The sequence below is a fragment of the Mustela putorius genome, unplaced genomic scaffold, assembly GCF_011764305.1.
Source record: "Mustela putorius furo isolate JIRA1106 unplaced genomic scaffold, ASM1176430v1.1 tig00000275_pilon_pilon_pilon, whole genome shotgun sequence".
Classification (NCBI taxonomy): domain Eukaryota; kingdom Metazoa; phylum Chordata; class Mammalia; order Carnivora; family Mustelidae; genus Mustela; species Mustela putorius.
The window spans coordinates 26,388,658-26,413,821 of NW_025421341.1; the positions used below are offsets into that span (position 1 = coordinate 26,388,658).

The window sequence follows — 25,164 nt, forward strand, 5'->3', positions numbered from 1 at the left end:
GGAAAAATTGAACATACTTGTGTCTCATGAGCAAGAATATTTAAGAGGTAGTAGGCAAGGGATGTGTGCAGTGGAATGGAGAGACCAGAAAAGAAGTAGTTCTAGAGGTTAAAAGATTAAATGGATACGTTTTTTTTTTTTTTTTTTTTTTTTAGAGCAGTCTTTTTAAAAAAAAATGAGGCTCCTGGAGGAAAAAGGGGTCAGAAGACTCTCTCAGGGCCCAAAGTAAATTGAAATGGTGTTTAATTACACTGTTCATTCCATGTGTATAGCAAATAATTACTGAGTGCTGACTTTATGCTAGGTGCTTTGTTCTCGGCACTAGGGAGACAGTAATGAATAGGACACAGAAGTTACTCTTCTCATGGGTCTTATATTTGTATGGGAGGAAGAGAGACAGTAATAAGTTAACAGATGAAATAACTAGTATGAAGACATAAAGATGATTGGAGATTAGGGGTAGCCTCTCTTGGTAGGTTATGGCTAAAGTGGATGCCCACAGCAGGGGAGTCAACTTTGTGAAGATCTGGGTAATGAACCTTCCATACTGTGGGACAAGGTGTGTGCCCACTGGCTCTAAAACTGGAATAAACCCAGTTGGGTGAGGCACTTGAGGTACAAAGTTGAAGAAAGTACTGAAATCCTGAGAGTGAGTACTTCTCTAAATTTTGTGCCCGTGGTACCTCTCTTACCTCATTCTAGTTCCTGCCTTGGCCCAACCTGTTTGAAGGACAGAAAGGACAAAGTTGTATTTACAGGAAGTCATGAGTTAGGGGTGGTAAGTCTGGGGAAGAGGATTTGATGGGAGCACAGAGACACTGGCATGGCTAGGTCTGTTAGGGCTTTGTAGGCCAGCACAGGTTTTTGAACTTGAGTGTGGAAGTAGAGGTGTCTGGAGATAGAAATTTGGGAAGTGCTTTGAAGTAAAGTTCTTCTAAGTTTGGCTTTTGTTAGGTACACTTCAACCATTATAATACCATAAGGGGGGGGACTGTGAAGCATAGGAGTACAGATGTGTGTAGGTTATTGAACTTGGAGCTAAGAAGATAAGGGCATTTCTGTTGAATTTCTAATTTCTCAGTGATGTTTGAGACAGTATTATCACTTTATCACCTGGACTGGGGGTAGAGGATATTTGAGTAGAGAGAAGGTTTCAAGTAGCCATTTCAGAGGGTGAGAAAATGAGTAGATCGGGGAGTCCTTATTGGATTCCTGGGTGGTGAGATCTATGATCTTGGATAGAATGAAGTTGGGTGTTCTTCAGCCGTATGGACAGGGAATAAATAAATGAGTTTAATCTTAGGTTTAAGCTAACCATGGGGGATAGAGTTAGAATTGGGATTTTTTTCCAGCAAAAGTAAAAATTAGGGGATAGGTAGAGGCCTTGAAATGTAATCCTTATGGGAAAGATCACTACTAGGAGATTCAGTGGTTTGAAGAATTAAGTGAAATTCCCTTTAGTTACATTTGAATTAAACTCGTGATTTGATTTCTTTCTTTTTTTTTTTTTAAATATTTTATTTATTCATTGGACAGAGATCACAAGTACACAGAGAGGCAGGCAGAAAGAGGAGGAAGCAGGCTCCCTGCTGAGCAGAGAGCCCGATGCGGGGCTCGATCCCAGGACCCTGGGGTCATGACCCGAGCCGAAGGCAGAAGCTTAACCCTCTGAGCCACCCAGGTGCCCTGTGATTTGATTTCTTTGTCAGTGGTGGCCCTATTATATGGGTTTAAAGATTTGGATTATGTAGATAATACCTTCCAGAGTATATACATTCTCTGAAACTTACAAAGCTCATCATTTAGGTTGTAGAATCTTAAGAGGTAGTTCATGCTGATCTTTGGAGTATAAAATTCTTAATTATAATCCAGTTCATGCACATTTTGGTCAAGTTCTCATCTGTCTTCTCACCCTCACAGAGCTTCTTTTGAAGTTACTGGAGCTCCCCGTGCCGAGCATTTCATGGGGGTGCAGAGCAGGGTGAGAGTTTGGTACTTGTGAATTTAAATAAATACTTTAAATCCAATTGCCTTATCCATCAAAGACAGACTTTATTCCCTAAGTCCATTATGGAATAGGACACTAGAGGGCAGTATATATCCTCTCTGCCTGCTCCCCACCCCCCCCTCCACTCGCCTCTGCCACAATTTTATCCAATCTCTTATTTGTAGAGCTCTCTGAAATGTTGGATGCTTTTTTGGAAATGAATTTGGTTAAGGTATATGAGACATATGAGTGAAACAGCCATGTTTGGAAATTATATATATATATAGAGAGAGAGCGAGCGCGCGAGCGAGAGCGCGTGAGGAGCTTTTAATGCAGTCTGTATGTAATTGGGGATTTATGGTCTCAGTTGGAGAAAATCTTAAAGAAAGGTAAGCTAGCCAGTTTTTAAAGAGGATTATAACTAATGAACACTTAATGTTACCTTTACTTATGGTAAGCACAAATGAAATGTTGAAAGCCCAGTGGTGTCAGTGGGCATTTAAGGCTTCAACAGAAAGACTTTGAATATTGACACTAGTCCTGGAGGCTGCATAAACAGAGACTTGTTTAGAGTTCAGTACAGAAGAGAACCATTCACATTGAACAGCCATAAATATGTCTGTTATCTTGGGTCTAGCCAGTTTCTGTTCATAAATCATATTGATATTGAAATCTGGGAATTCATAAGTAGGGGGGAAAGTAAATTTTTGGTATCAATACTTGGTACTAGGCTAAATTTTAAGCTAACATCTAAATTGTTTAAATGATGTATAAATGAATTATTGATATATATAGCTTTTGACAAAAAAGCTAACCTTTAAAATCCTATCAAACTCTGAAGACCCCCCCCCACAATAAAAGATTTAGCATAAGATTGGTCATAGGAAATATAAAAACAAAACTAATTTTCAGAAGTTTTTAATTTGAAATTTACTTTCTAGCTTTGCGTTAGAAAAAATAGTTAAGTGACATGCAAACATAACTGGTTTGTCATTAAATTTGGAACAAATCTTGGCTTCTTCCTAGGAAGTAATATTTTGGTTATATTAAAAGGTATTTGTATGTTTTGTGTTTATTTTATCAGGTTATTCTTGGAAACTATAATTGGCTGTCCTATGAAGATGTCTTCATTAGAGCTTTTAATTTTGGAAATGGTTTACAGATGTTGGGTCAGAAACCAAAGACCAACATCGCCATCTTCTGTGAAACCAGAGCCGAATGGATGATTGCTGCGCAGGCGTGCTTTATGTATAATTTTCAGCGTACGTGGGCTTTCTGATCTGTGTGGGAGAGAGGATGTTGTTATAAATATTTCACTATCTAGAAATTAAAATTCTGAAGTTAATTGCCACCTTGCATCTAATCAGGGGACCGTTCTGTTACAACTTCTAGGTCTACTTTGGAACAAATTGTGTAGTTCGTGTAGGCCTGTTAATAGGGGCCGTGGGGCCTTGCTGACCAGGCCTATGGGTCCTTGATTATGCTGCTGGTTCTCTCAGGAATCCTCTTGTGAAGTTAGTGTCACTTTGTCCCCTCTTCTCTTGGTAGTAGCAGTTGACCTCTAAAACTGCACTACTCGGAGCCATGAGCCAGGTGAAATGACTGGGGATTTTTTATACCGTGGTTTAAGTGGCAATCCAGATGCCCCCAGACTTTGAGGTAGTTCTGAAGTTTACTTCACAGATCTTGGTGCCATAATGGGATGTTAATTATGGACATTGTCTTACCTTTCAGATGGAACAGAAGAGCTATTTTTATCAGATTTCTTGCTGTAAATGTCTCCACTGGTTTTTTAAACTGACAAACTGTTTTGTTTTCATAGACTTGGGTTTATAGCTTGCATTTTTTGGGAAGCTTCAAAATAATTACCTCTTAAAGTCACTTTAAGTCTGACTTCTGTGAGCTAGGCAGCAAGTAAATAAAAGTCCACATGATGATGATTAAATTTCAGTATGACTAAGAATGTGTTTTCTCCAAGTTTTCTACTAGAATAAGCAGTACTGCCACCTCTTCATGTTACTTTCTTAACCCGTAACACCTTCAACCTGATACTCAGTACATTATCTTTATCTACATTATTATTCTTTTTCATATTTTAGTACTGAGTATTTAACAACTAAGGCTTGACATTTTAGGAGTCAGAAATAATTCTTTCCATTGTGGCATCCTCTCAGAGTAATGTCTGTAGGTGAAATAAAATGTAAAATTTTTGTTTTAAAATGTTGGAAATCTTGAAGGAAGTAGATGAGGGTAAGTGAGTGGGCATAATATTTATTAGTATATTGAAATAATTTAGCTAATCATAGCACAGTTACATAATAAAAGATATTGGAAATCTTGAAGGAAGTAAGAAAGGATGAGTGGACATATTTATTAGCATATTGAAATAATTTAGCTAATAGCACAGTTACATAATAAACTGTGGATCTGACAATTTAGTGTTCAGTATACCATTAGAATTCCTGACTACTTCCAGAGACTTCACATGTAGCACTTTCATGAAATGTGCAAATACATGACTTTGCCCTTCTTTTCCCTGTAGTTGTTACCTTGTATGCTACTCTAGGAGGCCCAGCTATTGTTCATGGATTAAATGAAACAGAAGTGACCAATATCATTACCAGTAAAGAACTCTTGCAAACAAAGTTGAAGGTGAGGATTGTGGTTACTTTATAACTGTCCAGCACTTAAGCATTCTCATTGTCATGAGCTCTAATACTGATACTTTTATGATCTTTAAAATCCTGAATATTTTTGTAAACTTTTAGGAATACCTTACTTTCTTCCTTGCCTTTAGAAAAGAAAAAGTAGATTTCATACATATTTATGTATAAGTAGTGCAGAGTTACAGATCATTAACATGGTATCCAAGGTGAAGGAATTACCTTTTTTCTTTATTACGCTCATTTGTTTTCTAGTCTGTTTTCAATAAATTTATAATTTTTAAGGGTTGTTTCTAAAGTAATCATTTATTTCTGAAGCATTGAGTAATTTTGAATTTTTAGGATTTTTTAAAGGGAAGAAAGAGACTTCTGTGATAAACTGTTGGAGAAAGAAGTTTTGAAAGTGTCTAGATGACTTCCAGTAAAAACAGTAATATCTGCTGGGTTTTTTAATACCCAGATTTGTGAGTTCCCTCCCCCCTTCCCACATATCTTTATGAGCCTCATAAAAACCTAGGACTTGTGGTTACTCTGTATTTCAGGAGGCCTATGTTTATATGCCTATTTTGTAAGGAAGTGACATTGCTGATTAAGATTTTACCTAAGAACAGGGGCATACACAGTAAATCTAATGCTATAAAATAGCTGTTGGAAATGTCAGACCAGTTTCTCCATTGAAAAGAGTGCTGTTCATACCAGCGTACCCCCTAACCTTTTTTTTTGAAGGTGAGAAATTAGTAATTCACAGATTAAGGTAAACTACTTTTCTTGTGTCCCAGACTGTTTGCTAAGTTGTTTCCTGAGGAACAGCAGCGAAGAGCATACTAAGTGCTTATGTTTTTCCAGGATATAGTTTCGTTAGTCCCACGCCTGAGGCATATCATCACTGTGGATGGTAAGCCACCAACGTGGTCCGAGTTTCCCAAGGGCGTCATTGTTCACACGATGGCTGCGGTGCAGGCTCTGGGAGCCAAGGCCAGCACAGGTATGGCGCACCTTCCCAGTTCTTTTGGTCATTTTGCAGTGACCGTGTTCTCTGGAGTGGTTCCAGATCCTGAAGTCAGATCAGGAACAAATAATTTTCTAGACCCATCACTTGGGGGAAGTAAGGTCACTCTAGCTATACTTTTCTCTCCTTTCAAAGTAGTGTTTAAGGAAGAATACACACATTAGTTTATTGTTCTAAAGGGAGAACATTATACAGGTTTCCCGTTTCTCTTTTGAGATAGTTTTCAGTGGTTTGAAGTTAGTTTTCTAAACAGTGCCATTAAACTAGTCCTATGTGGATCATCTGTAATTATGTACAAATAGCTGGAGTGGCTAGACCTGGATCCCCTCCTTCGTTCCCTGCTCCAACTCTGCCTTTTTCCAGAGGGAGCATCTTTTTATAATGCGCCTGAACATTGGGCATGGTGATGCTGGAAGTTCCTACTCTCAGATAAGTCTCAAAGTGTTAGAAAGCGTATGGGTATCAAGGAATATCCTAAAAGCTGCTGGGATGCTGGGACGATATTTCCTTTATAGTTGGAAACTCAAACTCAGTGATAAATTAGATGTAAGCACTCAGCTTGGGAATGGGGTTTTGCTGACATTACCATTGGACATTTAAGTGCTAGGGGACATTCAGACACGGATATTTAGTGGGGAGTGGCATGTACTCTGGAGGTAAGTTTGGAGTTAAGAGATTTAGAAGCTAGAAGTTGGGTTATAAGTATAGAAGGTGAGGTCACCCACAGAAAGCCATGTCTCCCAAAGCAACTGAGGGTGGGTCAGAGGAAGGAGGGAGGTGTGCAGTGTGTCATGAGGGCGCATGAAGGAGCCTCTCTTGGAGGCAGGCGTCGGCGGCAGGAGCAGGTGCCCTGGAGGAACGGATGACACAGGCATTGCGGGAGGCCCACCCCAGAGCAGTTGCTAGGATGTGGTGGGGAATTGCGTGGGATGGAGGAGTGAACGGCCGGCTAGAAAGTAAGGACTGGAATGAAGATAACGCGGTGTCATGAAATAGATCTGTGCCTGTAGGAAAGGAAGGTTCACTCAGCAATACATTTAAAATTGTTTCTGCCACTTATTTAAGAAGTCCACACTTAGAGGCGGTCTAAGATTAATTCAGGGGGTGCCACCCATGACCCGCTTCGCTTTGCCTTCCTGCTGTGTCACCTCCAGGATGTGGGCTGCTGCCCTTAGGTTTGTGCAGGTGGAGGACACTGTCTTTGAATCCAGGATTCAGACTGTAGCCAAGTCCACTTCACCACCATGAGGCGGAGAACAGTTGTTAACAAGTGTCTGGGTACCCTAGCCCAACCACACTTCCTTCATGGTGAAATTGTTGGAATAGCCATTTGTTTCCCTGTTGCCTTTCTTCCCCAAGTTAGGCAACCAAAGTGACCCTTGTCGCTGGTGATGACAAGCCCCTATTCAAAACAACATTGCTTTCTACTCCACGTGAAATCCAAAGTCTTTAGCGTGGCCTTGAAGGCTTTGCCAGATACGGTCCTGGTTCCTACGTCAAAGCCTTTGCTCTCACTTATTTACTATTTGAGTCAGTCTCCCAGTTCTAGGGTTTCCATGGCTCCCTTCCTCACTGTATCCAGGTCTTCACTAAAACACCAACGTGCCAGAAAAGCATTTCTTGACTTTTCCATCTAAATACTTCTACTGTCATCTCCCCTTGTCTTTATTTTTCTTCCTGTCTCCTACTACATTATAGATTTATGGTTTGTTTATCTCAGTAGAATATACGTCTCTTATGTGTGGGAACTTCATCTGTTTCGTTGACCTCTGAATGAATATAATTCATGGTTGTCAAATTGAGTTATTAAACATGATTATGAAAAAAATGGGTGTTATGACTGCATTTCTCAGAAGTGTTTTTTTTTTTTCTCCAATGCAGAAAACAAACCTCTTAGCAAACCAGGGCCCTTAGATATTGCAGTAATCATGTATACAAGTGGATCCACAGGACTTCCGAAGGGAGTCATGATCTCCCACAGTAACATTATTGCTGGTATAACTGGGATGGCGGAAAGGATTCCACGACTGGGGTATGTCACACGGTCGATGCATATGAAGTCGTCCCTTGTTGATGCTGGTTGTTACAGTAACGTGGTTTGTGCCATTTAGTGGTATGTGGCTAAATTAGTCTTTCGGAGTCTGTTGGCAGTAAGCAGTTCCTCCAAAAAAAAATCAGAGCGACTTTAAAATTAATTACAAAATAGTTACTGTTGTAAGGTTTAATATATAGTTTTATATATCATTATATAATGTATATATCATTTATATATCAATACTTTTTTACTTCAAAAGTGTAAACTTGATCTGACTTAAATTCCTTAATTTAAATAATCAGTTGATAGTATTGCTGCTAGTCTTTTTTTTTAAGGATTTTATTTATTTATTCGACACACAGAGGGAGGGAGAGAAAAACAGAGCAAGCACAAGCAGGGGGAATGGCAGGCAGGAGAGAAGCAGACTCCCTGCTGAGCAGGGAGCCCATCATGGGACTCAATCCTAGAACCCTGGGATCATGACCTGAGCTGAAGGCAGACGTTTAACTGACTGAGCCACCTAGGCTCCCCTGTAGTCATTTTTATACCTAAACATGTTATAATTCAGGTGAACAAATAACTTCATCTGTTCCAGTATTTACCGAGCTTTATTCATTCTCTTATTTTTAAGGCCAATTCCCGCTGCCACGGTGGCAGGGTAGGCATACTGTAGGGAAGAGACTGAGGGGGAAGCCAGATGGGATCATGACAAGTAGTAGAGGAGTCCGTATTGATGACTGATATGGTGTGGTGGGAGTGCTGGGGTATTTCTTTTTTTTTTTTTTTTAAGATTTTATTTATTTATTTGACAGAGATCACAAGAAGGCAGAGAGGCAGGCAGAGAGAGAAAGGAGGAGGAAGCAGGCTCTCTGCCAAGCAGAGAGCCCGATGCGGGACTTGATCCCAGGACACTGAGATCATGACCTGAGCTAAAGGCAGAGGCTTAACCCACTGAGCCACCCAGGCGCCCTCTGATGCCCTTAAGAACAGAAATTATACTCACAGGTTACTGTGGAACTTAATTTAGGGATGGAGAGATTTCTCTTATGAATGGATAAGTTTTCAGAAAAAATTAAAAGCAGTAGTTTCCTGGGTTAGTCTTTGCCCTTCATATTTTTTGGGGTGGGGGCAGTTCTTGAAATACATACAGACATACACATTTTCTTACATACAGTATAATTTATTATTTCTAAGTAACTTTCCAAACAGGAATCTTTGTTGTAAAATTTGTGGCCAGCAGTTTTGGATTCTGTTGGAACTTTTTATTTGGGAGCCCCCCCCCAGCTTTATTTTGTTTTTTTATTTTAAAGATTTTTTATTTATTTGACAGACAGAGATCACAGGTGGGCAGAGAGGCAGGCAGAAAGAGGAGGAAGCAGGCTCCCTGCTGAGCAGGGAGCCCGATGCGGGGCTCGATCCTAGGACCCTGAGATCATGACCTGAGCCGAAGGCAGAGGCTTTAACCCACTGAGCCACCCAGGCACTCAGCCCCTCTACCTTTTAAAGACCACTTCTCTTTGGATGATTTCCTCTGTTATGTAGAAGAACCCTTCATGTTTTGGCCCCTCAGCCCCTGTTTCTTCTGTCTTCTGCATGTTGTTCCTATAACACTTGTAATTAGTGAGCGTCTTCAAGTGGCCCTGGAGATGGACTCTTCCTTCATGTCTGCCTCCTGGGCTTTAGGTTGAACTGTACTTGTCACCACTTCTCCCCCCAGCATCTGTCTGCCTCCCCCTCCTTCCCCCATACATGCATGTGCACGTGTGCTCTCTCGATCTCCTTCCCTCTCTCCATGTGGGTGGGCTTGCTTTGCAGTATCTTCCAGCAGAGATCACTCCTGACAGTTGCTTTTACATCTCCCTTTTCTTTTAGAGAGGAAGACGTTTATATTGGATATCTGCCTCTGGCCCATGTTTTAGAATTAAGTGCTGAGCTTGTCTGCCTTTCTCACGGATGCCGCATTGGCTACTCTTCACCACAGACTTTAGCAGATCAGGTAAGTTAAATGTCTGTGACTTCAGATACTAAGAAAATTATAATTTTTTTTAAAGATTTTATTTATTTATTTGACAGAGAGAGATCACAAGTAGGCAGAGAGGCAGGCAGAGAGAGAGGAAGGGAAGCAGACCCCCTGCTGAGCAGAGAGCCAGATGCGGGACTTGATCCCAGGACCCTGAGATCATGACCTGAGCAGAAGGCAGCAGCTTAACCCATTGAGCTACCCAGGCGCCCAGAAAATTATAATTTTTTAACACATTTTTCTATATTCGTATGACAACATATTGTAAGGATGGCAGTTAATCATTTAAAATAATTATTTTTAATTTTTTTTTGTTTTTACAATAAGTAAATAATGATGAATTTATAATACACTTTTTGGTCTAAGAATTCCAACAAATTTCTGAGATAAGGAATAGTTTATATGAATCACTTTTTCTCTCTCTAGTCCTCAAAAATAAAAAAAGGAAGCAAAGGGGATACAACCATGTTGAAACCAACACTGATGGCAGCTGTTCCGGTAAGAATTGACCATTAATTAATGTTGAGTACTAAAGATGTGTCATCTGCTACACAACCTAAATGCTAGGCTAAAAGATAACTGTTGACAAGGTGGTTAATGTAGAATTTATTCCTTATTGATTATATTGCCTTAATGCTCTATTGGATTCATTGTCTTTATTTTTTTTTCTTTTTTAGCTTTATCTATTTTTAAAATTGACTGAATGTGGTTTCAGCTTCCCTATGACATCATCGGGTTCTTTCCCTAAGTCGCTTCTTATTCAGATCATTTTCATGATATGTTTGATATTAGTAGAAACCTGAAGCCCGGCAGGAGGTAGGGTGGAAGGTTTGATACCACTTCCTCCTCCTCTAAACAAATTGTGCCATTACCTCCTGAGTCCCCAGGAACAGTCTGGCCTAGTCACCAAAAAAAGTGACAAGAGAATTTAGTGTGCCTCTCAATTACCTGAGAAGCACTCTGTAGCCTAATGTACCTGGCATGGGCAGGGGCCTGGTTGAGTAGAAGTGGGATGGTAACAATTTTCTGTCTCCTGAATTTTAAGTCTTATGTGACTCCTGATTTTGTTTGAAAGTGTTGGGCATCGTTACATAGGTACTGGAGTACCTGAGTACTCCAGTCCAAGCAGAGTTACATAGTTACTCCAACTATAAAAGACCAATAGTTTGATAGTTTCTGTGGGTGTATAGTTTCCTTAGTGTAGTATTTTACTTTTTAGTTCATGTAAACTTTTAGTTCATGTAAAATTAAATTCAATTTAAAATTATAGAGGGAAAACCATTTCAAGTCATAGGGCTCACAAGCAAAATGCAGTGCAGAGAAGGGAACATTTCTGAGTGTAGCATTAAAAGACAACCAACCAACCAAAATAACCCTGTGGTCCTTTTGTGAGCAAAGAATGTGGCTCTCTGTATTTTTATAGGGTTTTGAGAATTTTAAAGATTTTATTTGCTTATTTGGCAAAGAGATTACAAGTAGACCTAGAGGCAGGCAGAGAGAGGGCGAAGCAAGCTCCCTGCCGAGCAGAGAGCCCAATGCGGGGCTCAATCCAGGACCCGGAGATAATGACCTAAGCTGAAGGCAGAGGCTTAACCCACTGAGCCACTCAGGCACCCCAGGTTATGAGAATTTAAAAACCATTTCATATAGTTGTTTATTTAATGGTTGCTCATTTATGTAGTAAGCTTAGTTTTCCAAAATAAATAAGATACGCAAAGCCATGTAAAAAATCAGTACTGATTGTGTTACTGACCTAAGGCTTTTATTTCTTTTTGTCTTCACCCCCATGAACATCTAGGTATATTTGTCCTTTGAAAAATTATTTTTACAGAAACCTCATTTTTAAACTAGTTGTGGCTCTATTTTAAAAATTTGTTCCTGATATATCTTCTAAAATGCCTCAATACTGATAGAAATATTTATCTGATGTTAAGATATAATATGTAAGGCAGCTGATAACATTATTGACTTTATTAACTCATTTTTATACATCTAGGAAATCATGGATCGGATCTACAAAAACGTCATGAATAAAGTGAATGAAATGAGTAGTTTCCAACGTAATCTGTTTATTCTGGCATACAATTACAAAATGGAACAGATTTCCAAAGGCCATGGTACTCCACTGTGTGACAGGTCAGTGGACTCCTTCTCTCTTTGGTGTCACATAACCATTTTGTTCATATTATTAGACTAGGTAATTGAGATAGTTATAAGAAATAATTTGGTTTTAGAAAGTCAAAGGGACTCTAAAAATTCACCTTGCATAAGAATATGAGCAATTAAAATAGATTGCAGTGTTTGAAAAAATGTTTCACTTACAGTTTTATTATATTTAATAGTGTGCTTTTATTTTCTGTGGACACGTATGTAATTTTAGTTACTTTGAGAAATAGTGTTTGTTTTTAAATTAATTTCACTATGAATATAAAATGGCAACCAAATAGAAGTAAATGTTTTGCGTTTAAACTGTTACACAATAGGTTTTACCACAGACTGTTATTTTTTGTTTTTGTAGTGCTGAGTGAGTATATTTAGTTATAAAATAATTTAGAAATTAAATAATAATGACTTTTTATTTGTTTTAATGGGAATTTTTAAAAAGATTTTATTTATTTGAGAGAGAGAGCATGAGAGGGGGGAGGGTCAGAGGGAGAAGCAGACTCCCTGCTGAGCAGGGAGCCTGATGTGGGACTCAGGCCTGAGACTCCAGGATCATGACCTGAGCCTGAAGACAGTCATTTAATCAACTGAGCCACCCAGGTGCCCCTTTTTATGGCAGTACTAATGTAGTTTATACATGCTCTACATTATTTGAAACTATATTTTTTTGACTTATTTTAATTAACTTCTGAGTGAGATATAAAAATGATTGCTACTTGGTCTTCTTTTTCATAGTTATTTAAAAAAAACCCTGCGCTTTCCCCTTTTTGATAAAGATTATTAATTAAGCATGGTGCCTGGATGGCTCAGTGGGTTCAAGCCTCTGTCTTCGGCTCATGTCATGATCCCAGGGTCCTGGGATTGAGCCCCACTTTGGGCTTCTGCTCAGTGGGGAGCCTGCTTCCCTTTCTCTCTCTCTGCCTGCCCTTCTGCCTGCTTGTGATCTCTGTCTGTCAAATATATAAATAAAATATTAAAAAAAAAAAGATGATTAATAGGGAGGTTTTTTTTTAGTGTATTTTCAGAAACATTTTTTTTCTTTTTTTTTCAGAAACATTTTAATTAGATGTTTGAATTGTTTTCCTTTTTTAATTTAGCAGACATTCTAAAACAATAAACACTTCAGAAACCAGTGAAATTTTAAAGAGATTGTACAAATATGTACCCATTTCTTTTTCAAAAAATACTTAGAGTGTGGGTGCATGCAGAGGGAGGGGTAAAGAGGGAGGGAGAATGAGAATCTAAGCGGACTCCACTCTGAGTGCTGAGCCTGATATGGGGCCGAGTTCACAGTCTCATGCCTTTGAGATCATGACCTGAGTCAAAACCAAGAGTCAGATGCTTAACTGACTGAGCCACGCAGGTGCCCCCAATACGTACACATTCCCAAAGAAGTAAGCAAAAGCAAAAAAAATGCTTTGCTTTTAATGCTAAATTTTATGAAGATACAACAGGATTATTCAGTATTAATATGTGTATTTTTAAAAAGTTTTTATTTATTAGAGAGCCAGATAGTGACAGAGATAGCGAGAGAGAGCACAAGTTGGGGGAGAGGGAAAAGCAGGCTCCTGCTAAGCAGTGAGCCTGACATGGGGCTCGATCCCATGACCCTGGGATCATGACCTGAGCCAAAGGCAGACGCTTAACTAACTGACCATCCAGGCGCCCCTTAATATGTGTATTATTATATAATATAAAACTAATTGCTCTGGCCATAAACATGAGTTTGTCATTACTGTATAAAATTAAACCTTACGATTTTGAATTCAAATATTAACTCGAAAAGTTAAGAGAAAATGCTACTTTCTTTACTTGGCCAAACTTAAAAAAAAAAGTTAAGGTTTAAGTAGTGGGTGAGAGAATCTCTTGAATTGGCTTGTAGCCTTGGGTGAGCCTGACTCTCAGAAGCTCACATTTCAGAATTGGGAGATTAGTCTGAATGACTTGGAGAATGCCATTCAGCTTCAAATTCTCTGATTATTTTTTTTTAAGGTTTATTTTCCGAAAAGTCCGAGGCTTGCTAGGCGGAAATATTCGGCTTCTGTTATGTGGAGGTGCTCCACTCTCTGCAACCACACAGCGATTCATGAATATCTGTTTCTGCTGTCCCGTTGGTCAGGGATATGGACTGACTGAATCTTGCGGTGCGGGAACAATTACAGAAGGTTGGTTTCTTCAAAGTGGTGTGTCCAACAAGAGGCTGGGGTGCACCTCCAGGCATTCTTTGGTAATAGGTTTTTTCTGCAGTATGAAGGATAAAAGTGGTTAAGGTATTTGTGTAGCAGAATGATGGTAAATTCTAAGTACTGTGATTATTGATAGTGTTTAGAATGTATTGGATACATCTAGTAGTCAATAATTGATAGTTTCATATTAGATTATAATATGTTATATTAAAAGCTACTTAGAGTTCTGAAAAAGTTTTAGTAACAAGCATTGGCTGTATTATATACATTTATTTTATTTCAGTTATTAAGTGTCTTTTTGTGAAGAAAAATAAACATGTTTTGTACAGTTGTTGAGGTATGTGTATTAAAGCTCAAACTCGGAAGTGGTTTATGGGGGTGGTCTGTGTAATGAGAGGAAAACCAGATTTAGTTTTAAAGAATATAATTTCTAGGGTTTATCATGGTGACATGATTGACGAGGGAATCCATTACCCAAGTGGTTCCCAGTTGAATCCCGGAGTGCCTCCTGTGTCCCTTTTATTGAGGAAAGTTATTTTGCTTCTCAGTACTTGGAAGAGCTACTTTATATTTTCTAGATACTGATAGATATTAAACTTCCTAATTGATCATTTTCCTTGTTTACCTTGAATGTTTCTGTGTACCTTTCTTATGTCAGGTTTATCGTACACTACTTATGTATTTTCCTTTTTTCTATATTTTGGAAGCTATTTCTAAGTTTTGTTTTGCAGGAAATAAGTCTTAATTACGTGCTTCTCTGGTTCCTTCTGAGGATCTTTATGGCTTCTGTTTTTAAAATTTGTGTTGAATGTGATTAATCAGTTACAGTTTATGTTATAAATAAAACAACCTATAAGTTATTAAATAGTCAACCTTTTCTTTCTGATACTTGAATGATCTTTGAAGAGGAAACATGATGAAATAGTAATTCACAATAGTGGTGTGTGCTTTTCCCAGATCCTTGAAAGTTAATCTCCAACTTGGTCTTCTGAATTCCCACCTATGAGTGGGAATCCCCTAGGATGATAGCCTAGGCTGCTGTCCAGGAGGCTTTAGAGGTCTCCCTCTGAAATAGTGATAGACGGGAGAAGGTTGGAGAGGCTGCATGTACCGCGAAGCCTTCTGGTCTGACAAGAAAGTGGAGTGGGTGTACACCATTGGGACCCATCATCCTTGAGGATAGGGTCTCCAGACTCATGAGCCAGGCAGCTTCACGGAGTGAAGGGGGTCTTGAGGTAAGAAGATCCGTGATGGGAGTAAGGCAGGCAAGTAGGGGAGCTGGAGCAGGCATGACCCGTCTGACGGGGACCCCAGTTGTTGCTGTGCTGGAGATGCAGGCCCTGTTGTTCCTGGAGGGTCCACACTTCTGTGTAAAATGGCTTGAGTTTTAAATGTCAGTATAACCAAGTCAGAATAAAAAGAAACCCTGTGTGGGCCCCATAGCTTGTGGTTCACCAGTTTGTGACTCCTGCTTTTAAAGATTCTCTGGGGATGTCAGAGCGTTGGGATAAGTCATCATCTTTGGTAGAAAAATGAAGCTGTTTAGTCACCACTGTAATCAAATACCTTTTTTCATTTGTATCTTAGTGTGGGACTACAATACTGGCAGAGTGGGAGCACCATTAGTTTGCTGTGAAATCAAATTAAAGAACTGGGAGGAAGGTAATAACATTTTTTAAAAATTTATTTTTCATTTATTTTCAGCATAACAGTATTCATTATTTTTTTTTTAATTTTTATTTTTTCAGTATTCATTATTTTTGCACCACACCCAGTGCTCCATGCAATCCGTGCCCTCTATAATACCCACCACCTGGTACCCTGACCTCCTACCCCCCCGCAGATCATTAATCTGTATAATATTTAACCTTAAAGTTAGAACTGTGCTTTATTTTCTTTAGGATATAAATCACCCACAAGTGCTTGTTTTTTGTCTAATAGAATTCTTTTATCTAGAGCTATACTTGGATTTACTTGTTTCAAGAATGATTCTGAAAAGTTATAATTGCTTTTATTTTGCTTATTTTATTACATGAATGCAAGGCAGAATTATGGCAAAAACTTGAAATCTTCTAAACGATGTCAGTAAATTAGGAATGCTCATAAGTTTATTTTGTAGAAGCAAAAATCATAAAATTTAATCTCTGAAACAGGATTTTTCATATTTTTTCTTTTCCCTGATGATTTCAATCTATAATCATCAGAAGGAAATTTTTACTATGATTTCATAAAATCTGTTGTTTTGCCATTTAAATAGTAATCACTTTTTTAAAAATTGCATTTGATTCTGTCAGTGCGTATAGATTATTAGTGATTGGTTTCACTTTTCCTTTATACAAAATAAATATTCTGAAGGTTTGATGCCATTTTTCATTTCTCTTTTAGCAGAATTAGTGAAAATGGTTGACAAATTTAAACTTGGAGTCATTCTGAATTTTATAAAGCATAAATCTCTTAAATATAGTGTAATTTGGTTTTACAGTGTTGTGTTTTACTGAATACATGATTTAGTACTTTTATCAGGTATATAAGAATCTCCACAGAGTCTCTAAAGGAGTTTACCTTGTAGTACACATAATTATTTTATACCACAGGTGTTGGATTTTTTTAGTGTAATGTTTGCTTGGAATAGTAGCTTAAAAGTGTCAGTGCTTATGTGTAAGCAACTGAAATGTTGCACCTAGTTTTACATTAATGAGTTTTGTTCATTTATACTGTCTGCCTCCTTTCCTTTTGGGAAACTCTAATTGGATTAAAATCAGATGTTTCTATATAGAAACTAACAGTTTCTCATTTTCACATGATGTATATAGAAATAAAAATTTAGAATTAACTCTTAATTATTTTGTGTTTATTAGGTGGATACTTTAATACTGATAAACCACACCCCAGGGGTGAAATTCTTATTGGTGGCCAAAATGTGACACTAGGATACTACAAAAATGAAGCAAAAACGAAAGCTGATTTCTTTGAAGATGAAAATGGACAGAGGTGGCTCTGTACTGGAGATATTGGGGAGTTTGACCCTGATGGTTGTTTAAAGATTATTGGTGAGCCAACTAATATATATATATATATATATATATATATGATATATATATATATTTAATATATATAAAATATATGTATATATACCCCTCCGACAATGGATGTTTCTGAAACAGTTTTGCAAAAGAGATAACTGTATATATCTCTGGAATATAAAATAGAGACTGTGAAGACATTTTAAGGCTTGACATTTTAGGATATCTCAAAATCTGTTCAATAGCAGTGATATTTTTAATTACTAGTTAACCCTGAAGGAATCAAATTCTTAGTAGGGAATATTTATATTTTGTATTCTTTGGTATCTGAAGTTTATTGGACACGGCTCTCCTGTTGGAACCATGTCCTGGCCTTGCCTGTGAGATAAGGAAGGCCTGGCAGTTGGAGTACTATGACCCATGGGGCAGAAAATAGCTCCCTGCCTTCCCTCTTAACATTCTTTTTCTCAGTTAATAGTGTTTCTATCCTAGTCATGCTACCTAGAAACCTGGGAGGAGCTGAGGCTCTTCAGTGAGCTCCCCATGTGTTATCCATGTTCTGCTGATTTACCAGGTGAAACATGCCTCAAGATCATTCTGTTCTGGCAGCAGCTCTTTCTGCCCACGGGTCCTGTCCCCGTGGTTTAATAAAACTACCATTTTGCACCAGAAAAAAAAAAAAAAAGAAAAAAAATCACTCTTTTCTCTCTACCCTCTCACCATGACCATAGGTCAGGTCCACACCTTCTGTCACCCTGTTGCAAGTAATTTCTCTCTCTGGACATGCTTGTCCCCCTTAAATACACGCTTGAGCCTTCAGCACTGATCTCACTGGGCCGCTTTGCTGCTAAAAAACTCTTAGTGGCAGCTAGGGGCTCGGTTCAGTGCCTCTGTTCTTTAGCCAGATTCACCTCTCCGCCTCCCCCTCCAGCCCCTCCCTCCCCCCAAGTGCTGCGGAAGTTCAGGCTGACCTACCTATCTGTTGTTTACCAGGGCCAGTGCACTTGGCTACCGCCTTTCTTTCCTAGAGACTCTGCCCAGGCCTCACTTGGTGGGAATTCTTTCCAGATCAGCAGGTTGGACAGGCTTGACCCTTACCGTTACCATTCTGTGTTGAGGGGATATGTTTCTCTCCAGATAGCACATGAGCTTTCACATGTCACTGAGAACTCTTCTCCTTCCTGGTGTTAATATGTCATAGGGAACATACCTGTTCAGCAAAACATGCTCGAAGTCCTGGAGGGACTCTTGACCAGAAACTGATTTTCTTTTTTGAAAGAATTTATTTAATGGTACTGAAATTAGGGCCTAATTTACTGTGTACTTTTAATTTTGGTGTAACTATTATAATAAACTTAATTGATAGCAAATTACTTCAGGAATGGCCAATATTCATGTGTATTCAAGATATTTCTGTGCTCCCATGTGCCCCCTCCTGTGCCTTTGTCCTGCACAGATCGTAAGAAGGACCTTGTGAAACTGCAGGCTGGAGAATATGTTTCTCTTGGGAAAGTAGAGGCAGCCCTGAAGAACCTCTCCCTTATAGATAACATTTGTGCATATGCAAACAGGTAAGAAAGTAGAATTCTGTTACTTTTACTTCAAACCTTTTGTGTGTTTTTGGCATTTCCTTCCTAGATGAATCTTCTTCTTAAAACTATACTAAGAACTCTTCTTCCTTCGTATCTCTTGTCCCTGGGAGTGGCCTCTTCTCAGGAAAGCCAATAACTGATTCTGTCCTTGGGATGCTTACCCTCCTCATCATCCTCTCTCTCTGTTTTCTGTTTACATCTCACTGCGGTGTCCTGTGTGATCGGGAGGGGAAGAAAGTCCAGTGCTCCTTCTTGCTGTCCTGGCATCCCCAGCAACACATCTTTCCGCACAGGGAAGCTTCCCAGAAACAGCCCAGGGCATAGAGGAGTAGAGAGGAAGTTGGAGGATAGTCTTCAAGCTGGACCCTGCTCCACACCTACTACCTTGCACTAGACTTAAGCCTGCTTGGGACCCTCACCAAGGCTGGGAGGGGCTCTGCTTTAAGCTGTGTTAAGCTGTGGCTTAACTCCTATAATATCTAGTCCATAATGATACAAGGCAGCTGGGAAGTAGAGTTTAAAGTTAAAAATCTTGGAAATGTATTCCTGGGAAATGAGTTGGAAATTTAGATTGGCACTCTGGTGACATTTTTCCCTAACAGTATTTATGTGGTAATGTCTCCAGTGTTAATGATCAGCTACTCTGTGGCCAGTGTTAATGATCAGTTACTTCGTGCTGCTGCTTGCTGCAGCAGTTGACATAATAATTATTATGAAAAGATAAAATCTGGTATCAGAAGAACCAATTTTGAAACAGACTTTAAAGATTAACTACATTGTATTATAAATTATTCTGCCCTTCAATTAGCCAAGAGATGTTTTCTTCTGTGGTAGTACAGTTCTGGCTTTTACTTGTGTGATATTAACCAGACTACCCTTCTCTTCCTGATGCTGCTTGCCATTTCTTACTGCCATTGGCAGGTGTACCTACAGCTCTTTTATTAACAGTTCTTGTGATAACAAAAGAAAAAAGTAAATGTAACCACATTACTTTGATTTGCTGCCAAATTTCTTGAGATATAAATTTTTTTTTTTAACTTTTTTAAAGATTTTATTTGTTTGAGGGCAACAGAGTGCATGAGCAGGGGAGGGGGAAACAGAGAGGGGGAGAGAATCCCAGGGAGACTCTTCACTGAATGTGGAGCCTGGCATGGGGCTTGGTCTCGACGCTGAACTCATCACCTGAGCTGAAATCAAGAGTCACCTGCTTACTGGCTGAGCACCCAGGCGCCCCTAGATATAATTTCTGTTTACATGAATTTTAATTTCTGTTTAACCTGTTAATGTGAATTACTGACTTTTTTTTAAGAGTTGAATTTTCTAATATTTGTAATTTTCTTTAAAAAAATGTATAAATGGGGACGCCTGGGTGGCTCAGTGGGTTAAGCCGCTGCCTTCGGCTCAGGTCATGATCTCAGGGTCCTGGGATCGAGTCCCGCATCAGGCTCTCTGCTCAGCAGGGAGCCTGCTTCCCTCTCTCTCTCTGCCTGCCTCTCCATCTACTTGTGATTTCTCTCTGTCAAATAAATAAATAAAATCTTTAAAAAAAAATGTATAAATGGAATATTCATAACACACATAGTTGAAATTTGTCATTAAATATCAGATGAAGGTTTATTTAGCAGGGAACTCTATCAGAGCCTTGAACATACTATGAATCATGCAGTAGAAGTGGCGTGAGGTGAGTGTGCTAAGTACCAAATAGGCGTCACGTATGTTCTTTAGTGCAGTCGTGGATCGATGACAACAGCGTTGGTGGAATCGTGACTGCAGCTCACGCCCTGTGCCATTTAGATCCTTACCCCTTTGTCCTTTCTGTATTTCAGTTATCATTCTTACGTCATTGGGTTTGTTGTGCCAAACCAAAAGGAACTTACAGAACTCGCTCGAAAGAAGGGACTTCACGGGACTTGGGAGGAGCTGTGTAACAGCTGTGAAATGGAAAACGAGGTCCTCAAAGTGCTTTCTGAAGCTGCTATTTCAGGTGAGTGGCTGTGAAACAGACTGAGGACTGAGGCGGGAAGGGAAGAGAGTGCTCACGTTCGCTTGTGCTGCCGTCACACGGCTTAGGTGATGTCATTTCCTGCTCAGAAACCAACTGTGTTTTCCTGCAGCTAGATAGAAGAGCAGACTTCACAGGCCCTTCCAGAGCACTCACCTATCATGTGCTCCCATGACCCCCATGCACCAGTCCTTGTCCTTGTCCCTTTAGCTTTTGTCTTCTGGGTTCACTCTTTTTCTCCTCCTCTCAGCTGGGTCCTGGCCACCCCGGCCCATCCTCAACTGCCCAAGACTCTTTTCTGCATTTTCTGCACTGTTAATGTGGCTTTATGGATGTGTCCTATCCCCCCCTTTTGCGTGTGAGTTGGGGGAGCCTGCAGTCGGTCGCTCTGGTGGTTACTGAATAATGCTGCTGTGAACATTCGTGTACAAGGGGTTGTGCAGACGGGCTCCTTTCTCCTGGGTAGGTACTTCAGAGTGGAATTGCTAGGCCTTTGTCAACCTTGTTAAACCTTTTTAGAAAGTCCTAGATTATTTTCCAGAATATTTTTTCCAAGTATTTTCCAAACTTATTTTCTAAAATTTTGGCATCATTTTATCATTCCCACTGGTGTTAGGTTCCAGTTTCCCCACATCCCCAAAACACCTGTTACTGTCATCCTTTGGATTCTACTCATCCTAGTGGGTATGCAGTAGGGTATCTCTTGGTTTTGATATATATTTTTTTGGTGGCTAATGATGTCGGGCATCCTTTCTTGTATTTATTACCCATTTTATGTCTTCTCTCGAGAAATGTCTATTCAGATACTTTGCCCATTTTTAAAAAATGGGGTTGCTGTTTTATTACTGAGCTGTATAAGTTCTTTATGTATTCTAGACACGAGGCCCTTACCAGATATGCAATTTGTAAACATTTTCGCCCATTTTGTGGGTTGTGTTTTTACTTTTTTGATGGTATCTTTTAAAGTACAACAGTTTTAATTTTGAAAAGGTAATTTTTTTTCTTTTGTTGTTTGTGCTTTTGGTGTCCTGAGAAATCATTCCTAATCTATCACAAAGATACACCCTATTTTTTATTCTAAGAGTTTTATAGTTTCAGCTGTTACATTTAGGTCCACGGTCTATTTGAGTTCATTTTAATGTGTGAAGAAGGGATCCAGCTTCATTCTTGGGCAAAATTTGTATCAGGTTTACACCTGAGAAACAGTTAGTAGTTATCTATAAAGAGACTCACTGTGAAGAATTGGTTTATATGCTCTTTGGGGGTTGACATAGGCAAAGCTGGAAATCGGTAGGGCGGCTGTTTGGCAGCAGCTGGAAGTCCGACCACAGGCAGAAATTGGTTTTTGTTTGGGGACACCTCAGCTCTGCTCCTGCGGCCTTTTCAGTCCACCAAACCAGACCCGCTAAGATGATCAAGGATAGTTTGCCTCACATAAAGTAAACTGGTTGTAGACTTAATCATTTATGTACAATGTGTATTGCGTTAGAGTTCTATTGACTAAGTGGGGACACTAGCCTAAGCCAGTAGATACATAAAACTGACTTTTCCAGTCTATCATTGCTCGTCTGCTTGGCACCCATGTACATCTCCTGAGAGCATAGTTGATTTCTAAGTAAGGACAGTAACAAAGACTCCCGCCTCATGCAGTAAAACTGCCCAGCAAGCTGAAAATACATTAACCTTTTTTGCAGAAGAGGATGCACACCCCTTGAGCGGTTTTTGCTCTTATTCAGTGATACGTAGTTAGCTTATTAATACTTATTATGATAGGAGAATAAAAGGGAGGAAAATAAAAATATTTGCTCTAACATATATACAAACAGAACAAAACAAGAACCATTCCATAAGTTCTGAGGTCCAGGCCTTGCTGCTTTTGCTCACAGTGTTTTCCCTCTAGGAGAACTCTCCCGAAATAGCTTTAGTCTTTGAAGAAGAAAACCTTGTTATATCTATGTTTATAAGTTAGAGTTAATATATCTCTTTTGCTCCCAAGGTACTTACACCTTCAGTTTAGTGAGCAAGTGTGCCTGTGTGTATGGTGTGTGTGTGTGTGTGTGTGTGTGTGTGTGTGTGTAATCATGGCTAGCTGTTCTTCTGTTTATCCTTGTTAGATTTTATACCTCTTGAGAACAGAAACTATTCTGTGTTTCTTAAAGAGTGTTTAAGAGTGTTTAGTAAAACGCTTTACACAGTAATTTTTTTCAATAAATGTTTGTTGAATGAATGCTGGAAAACCTCTCCCTTTCCTCCCCGTCTGCATCCCTCCCTCTCTCCGTCCCTCTCCCTGCGTCCAGCCCTCTGCGACTGAGACTCTGACTGGTGTCCAGCAGTATATAGAGACAGAGTAGTAAGCAAACATTCTGTCCTCATAGCTTATGCTGAATATGCTGATTTGATGACAAGATTCTCTTTAAACTTTATTACTTTTTGGTTTCTAAAGTGATCTCCTTATAATAAACTCAGAACGTAGGTGTGTGGCATTTGCTTTTCCTTAATCATGGATCTTAACCTCTAGAGCTGTATAGTTTAATAACTTGGTGAATAGTTGTCCTACACATCTGTGTGCATAACATTTATCTGCTATTAAAAAAATCCGAAAACTGCATTTTTTTAAGCCTAGCAATATGTTGCAAATATCTTTATACACCCTACCATGTAGATCTTATTTTTAATGACTGAATTTTATTCCATTTTATGCCTGCATCATAAATTAATCTAACTTACTCTATTGATGGCCATGTAGATTTTTTAAACAAAAAATTTTGCTTTTATAATTCTCATACATATCTGTATGTATCTATTTACTTCTAGTGTTTTTGAGGGATGGCTTATTTAGAAGCAAGATTCATGGGGTGTTGTGCATTTTGATGGGCGCTCTAAGACTTTAGAAAAGTTACATTGTTTGCCAGGAATTTTAATTGCACGTTTTTTATGCCTCTGCATTTACATTTCCCCCCACCCTTCCACCATCTCAGCGAGTCTAGAAAAATTCGAAATTCCAGTAAAAATTCGTTTGAGCCCGGAACCGTGGACCCCCGAAACTGGTCTGGTGACAGATGCCTTCAAGCTGAAACGTAAAGAGCTTAAAACACATTACCAGGCGGACATTGAGCGAATGTATGGAAGAAAATAGTTCTTCTCTTTCAGCATCGTTTGCTGCAGGGAGCTCAGATCAAATAGGAAAATACTTGAAGTGCATGTCTCCAACTGTGAGGCAAACCCCGTTCCTCGTAGTAAACCTAAGCTGTTACTTCTCCTGACGTCGCCTGTTCCTTCTGACGTCGCAGTTCTTACTGACGGGATTAGTAAAACATTAAGACAGCAAACTGGTGTCTGTCTCTTCTTTCTTCCCCCTTTCCAACTTACCACCTAGGACTGCACTTGTCAGCATGAGGACTTTGAATCATTTTGGGGAACAGTGATTTTAAAACCTCAAGTTTTTAAACATGATTTATATGTTCTGTATAATGTTCAGTTTGTAACTTTTTAAAGTTTGGATGTATAGAGGGATAAATAGGAAATATAAGAACTGGTTATTTGGGGGGCTTTTTTACTTACAGTATTTAAAAATGCAAAGGTATGGATGTGAAATTATGTAAATTCAAACGCTTATGAATCAAATCATTGTTGAATAAAAGATTTGTTGCTGTGTAATTATTGTCTTGTATGCATTTGAGAGAAATAAATATACCCATACTTATGTTTTAAGAAATTGAGACCTTGTGAATATATGCCTGACAGCGTCTTCTATATATATTTATTTTTTATTAGGGAAAAAAATGGAAGTTTGATTGGTGCTGCATGAAACAAGATAGCACTAGGGGGTCATGTTTAATAGTAAAGAAGAAACGCAGCAAGTGTAGCACTGGTGGGTAATTAGTCTCTAGTGGCTTACCCTCAGAATAGTCAGGGTCTTCTAGTTAGCTTTGAAGCTAGGAAAATGTCCAGACCTTTTTAAGAGTTGGACGCAATTCTAAAAGTTAAGGGATTTAAGAAGCAAAGGATAGAAAGCTATTCTTTATTACATCAACCATATGTACATTGAGTTGTTTATATTTATAGCACCTCAATCATGGAAAGCTACTCTGTCCACTCTGATGCTTTTCGTTTAGATGTGTAATGTATCACATTTCAAAATGAGGATTTTTCTCTTGATAGTTTGCACTGGTGTGTGTGTGTGTGAGAGAGAGTGTGTGTGTTGACAACTTATTAAAAAGGCACCTTATCCTTTCTATGAAACAGAACTTTTTTACACTAGAAAACAGAAACATAGAGAATGTTTCTGATACTGGCATTCGTACTAAGATATATGAGAATTTAACTTTATACTGAGGTGAGTTAAGATTTAATTTGTAGGTTTTTATGTTACTATGGAAGTTAAGATTCTAAAAACACTGCTTGTATGTACATGGTTAAGTCTTCATATGTGTTGCTTGTCTTGTATTTGAGCATTATCAAGAGTACTGTTGCACCAATGAAGA

General features: G+C 38.9%; 1 protein-coding gene across 3 annotated transcripts in view; it reads left to right on the forward strand.

Annotated features, from left to right (window-relative positions):
- The window catches only part of ACSL3 (acyl-CoA synthetase long chain family member 3), a 64,807-nt gene extending 40,397 nt beyond the window's left edge, over positions 1-24,410 (forward strand). For all 3 annotated transcript variants that reach the window (XM_004762903.3, XM_004762904.3, XM_004762902.3), the window contains 13 exons: positions 3,072-3,249; positions 4,530-4,639; positions 5,497-5,635; positions 7,541-7,691; positions 9,567-9,690; positions 10,141-10,212; positions 11,711-11,850; positions 13,870-14,042; positions 15,651-15,725; positions 16,922-17,113; positions 18,543-18,657; positions 20,505-20,662; positions 23,659-24,410. In XM_004762903.3, coding sequence (XP_004762960.1) covers positions 3,072-3,249; positions 4,530-4,639; positions 5,497-5,635; positions 7,541-7,691; positions 9,567-9,690; positions 10,141-10,212; positions 11,711-11,850; positions 13,870-14,042; positions 15,651-15,725; positions 16,922-17,113; positions 18,543-18,657; positions 20,505-20,662; positions 23,659-23,816 — 1,785 coding nt within the window. In that variant the 3' untranslated portion in view covers positions 23,817-24,410. The remainder of the gene's footprint in view (positions 1-3,071; positions 3,250-4,529; positions 4,640-5,496; positions 5,636-7,540; positions 7,692-9,566; positions 9,691-10,140; positions 10,213-11,710; positions 11,851-13,869; positions 14,043-15,650; positions 15,726-16,921; positions 17,114-18,542; positions 18,658-20,504; positions 20,663-23,658) is intronic.
- Positions 24,411-25,164: the final 754 nt, after the last annotated feature.